At 45.7% G+C, this 2033-nt stretch overlaps 1 protein-coding gene across 1 annotated transcript in view; it reads right to left on the bottom strand.

The window, feature by feature from the left end:
* Positions 1-571: 571 nt before the first annotated feature.
* Positions 572-2033, bottom strand: part of LOC105310328 (calcium-binding protein 5-like) — a gene marked incomplete at its 3' end in the record, with an annotated part of 5297 nt that continues 3835 nt past the window's right edge. Inside the window, exons 3-4 of the mRNA XM_011386518.1 lie at positions 1630-1773; positions 572-681 (exon numbers count right to left, since the gene is read on the bottom strand). Of these exons, the coding sequence (XP_011384820.1) occupies positions 572-681; positions 1630-1773 (254 nt within the window). The remainder of the gene's footprint in view (positions 682-1629; positions 1774-2033) is intronic.

Genomic DNA, 2033 nt, shown 5'->3' with positions numbered 1-2033 from the left:
ACTTTTCATTGTTTTTGTCTCATAATCGAAAGCTCTCTGAGTGAGGAAATCCTTTTACCAGGGGATAGACGTGAATCCAGCCAGGCCCCACACCCGTTCCCTGAGCCTCATGTTTTAAGCATCTCTACAAGTGGGTTAAACCACACGATCTCTTTGAGTCCCTTTCCGGGACCTCAAATTCTCGGATTCCTTCCCATCGTAAGCACGAAGCTTCGAGGTCCTCGTGTGTTTTGGAGTTTGCGGGATCTTGGATAAGATTTGTAATTTCCACGAGCCTCTGTTTCCTCATATGTATGATGAGGATAAATGACTACTGACTCATACTCTTATTCGTGAGGGTTACGTGCTCGCTTCGGCAGCACATGTACTAAAAACATTTGTGAGGGTTACGTTAGATAAAATGGGTAGCGGAACTTATCCACTGCAAGTGCTTGGGACATGTGATTTTCCTTCCCTAGAAAGCCCACCACAGCTAGAGAAACCTCGGTTCGGGTGGGTCCTATCCACGACTGACGACTAATCATTGACCTCTGGGGTCTCCTTTAACTACCTCCAGCATTATGAAACTCACTTCCTTGAAGGCATCTCGCATCTCCTGGACGCCGATCATCCCAGCCGTTTCTGCAAGCAATTTTGGGGTCATCAGCTCCACAAAGTCGTCAAAGTCTACACGGCCACCCACTGAGGGAGGAAAAGGCAGGTCTAGTGAGATTCTGTTGCCCCAACCCTCCACTACCTCACCCACCCTCAAGTCTGTTCAAGAAATAGATCTGCTCCAATCTCTCTGCCTCCTGAGAGCTTTCTCTCTCAGCTCAAGCCCTCTTGTTCCCAATTTGCATAGGGGTCGATGGACAGAAGTAATTAACTGTCCGTATGACCTGGAGCAAATCTCTTAATTGGTTCAGATCCACGTTCCCTCATCTGTACATCTGCAGAAGCGAGAGTATGAATTAAATAAACACCAGAGTCTCTTCCAGATGTGAATACTATCACATCCTTGAATTTGACCTTGTTTACTCAGGAACATGCCCAGAAACAAATCTAATAGCAATTTAATCCCGGCTTCCATCTCAAAATCTGCTCTGGTCACCATCTAAAAATACCCATCCGTTTTGCGACACCATTCATCAACATGAGGTCCAAGTCCAAGTTTGTTTCTAGCATCAAATACAGTTACAGTCTTATGCTCCACTGATGAATCTTAGTGGCGAGAGTAATAACCTACATTTAATAAGTGTTTCCTAGAGGCTAAGACTTTGCCTTCATTAGCAACTTTATCCCTTCCTTTCTACAATCCCGCAAGGTAAGGAAGGATGTCATTTTCACTTGACGAATGGGGAAAATTGACACTCAAGAGTGGAGATTAATTCCACTTTTCAAAATGACCACAATTAATAAACAAGAAAACTGGGAATTGAACCCAAATCTATTTCTAAAAGTCACCCTTTTAACTGCTCCAAGTCCTGCCTCCCTAAGTATAGTCTGAACTGTTTCCTCCCAGACTTCTAGGCCCTCTTACTCTCTTACCCTTAACTCCAACTCTACTCTCAACCTCCAGATCCTTCCAAATTCCACCCTTAGCCCACCCCTGACCCTACTCATTCTCCCCGCTCCCACCCCCAGCCTCACAGTTCATGCGGATTTGCTGGCCCAGTTCGGTCAGTTCCATCTCCGTGGGCATGTAACCCATCGTCCTCATGAGGTTTCCCAAATCTTTACAAGAGATGAACCCATCTCGGTCTTTGTCGAACTCAAGGAACGCCTCCCGGAGCTCTGAAAGTCAAGAGGGAAGAACTTTGGGGGAACCTGAAACAGCCAATGAGGAAGAGTGGCATCCCTTGAAACCATCAACGAGGCACACGCTAGAGACTTTTTGGAGGGGCACACATTTTTAAAAACGTGTTAGCAAGAGGAATGATTCCTGAGACCTCCAAACGGCAGCACCAAAGTCCTTTCAGTTCCTGGGTGACGTTATGGGAAACTTTGAAACCATCAAAAGAAAAACCGACAGTTTTCGATTCATTCTAAAGCTC

This window comes from Pteropus vampyrus, unplaced genomic scaffold (assembly GCF_000151845.1).
Source record: "Pteropus vampyrus isolate Shadow unplaced genomic scaffold, Pvam_2.0 Scaffold2338, whole genome shotgun sequence".
Lineage (NCBI taxonomy): Eukaryota > Metazoa > Chordata > Mammalia > Chiroptera > Pteropodidae > Pteropus > Pteropus vampyrus.
Note: the sequence above shows the minus strand (reverse complement) of the source record. Positions and strands in the feature narration are given on the sequence as shown.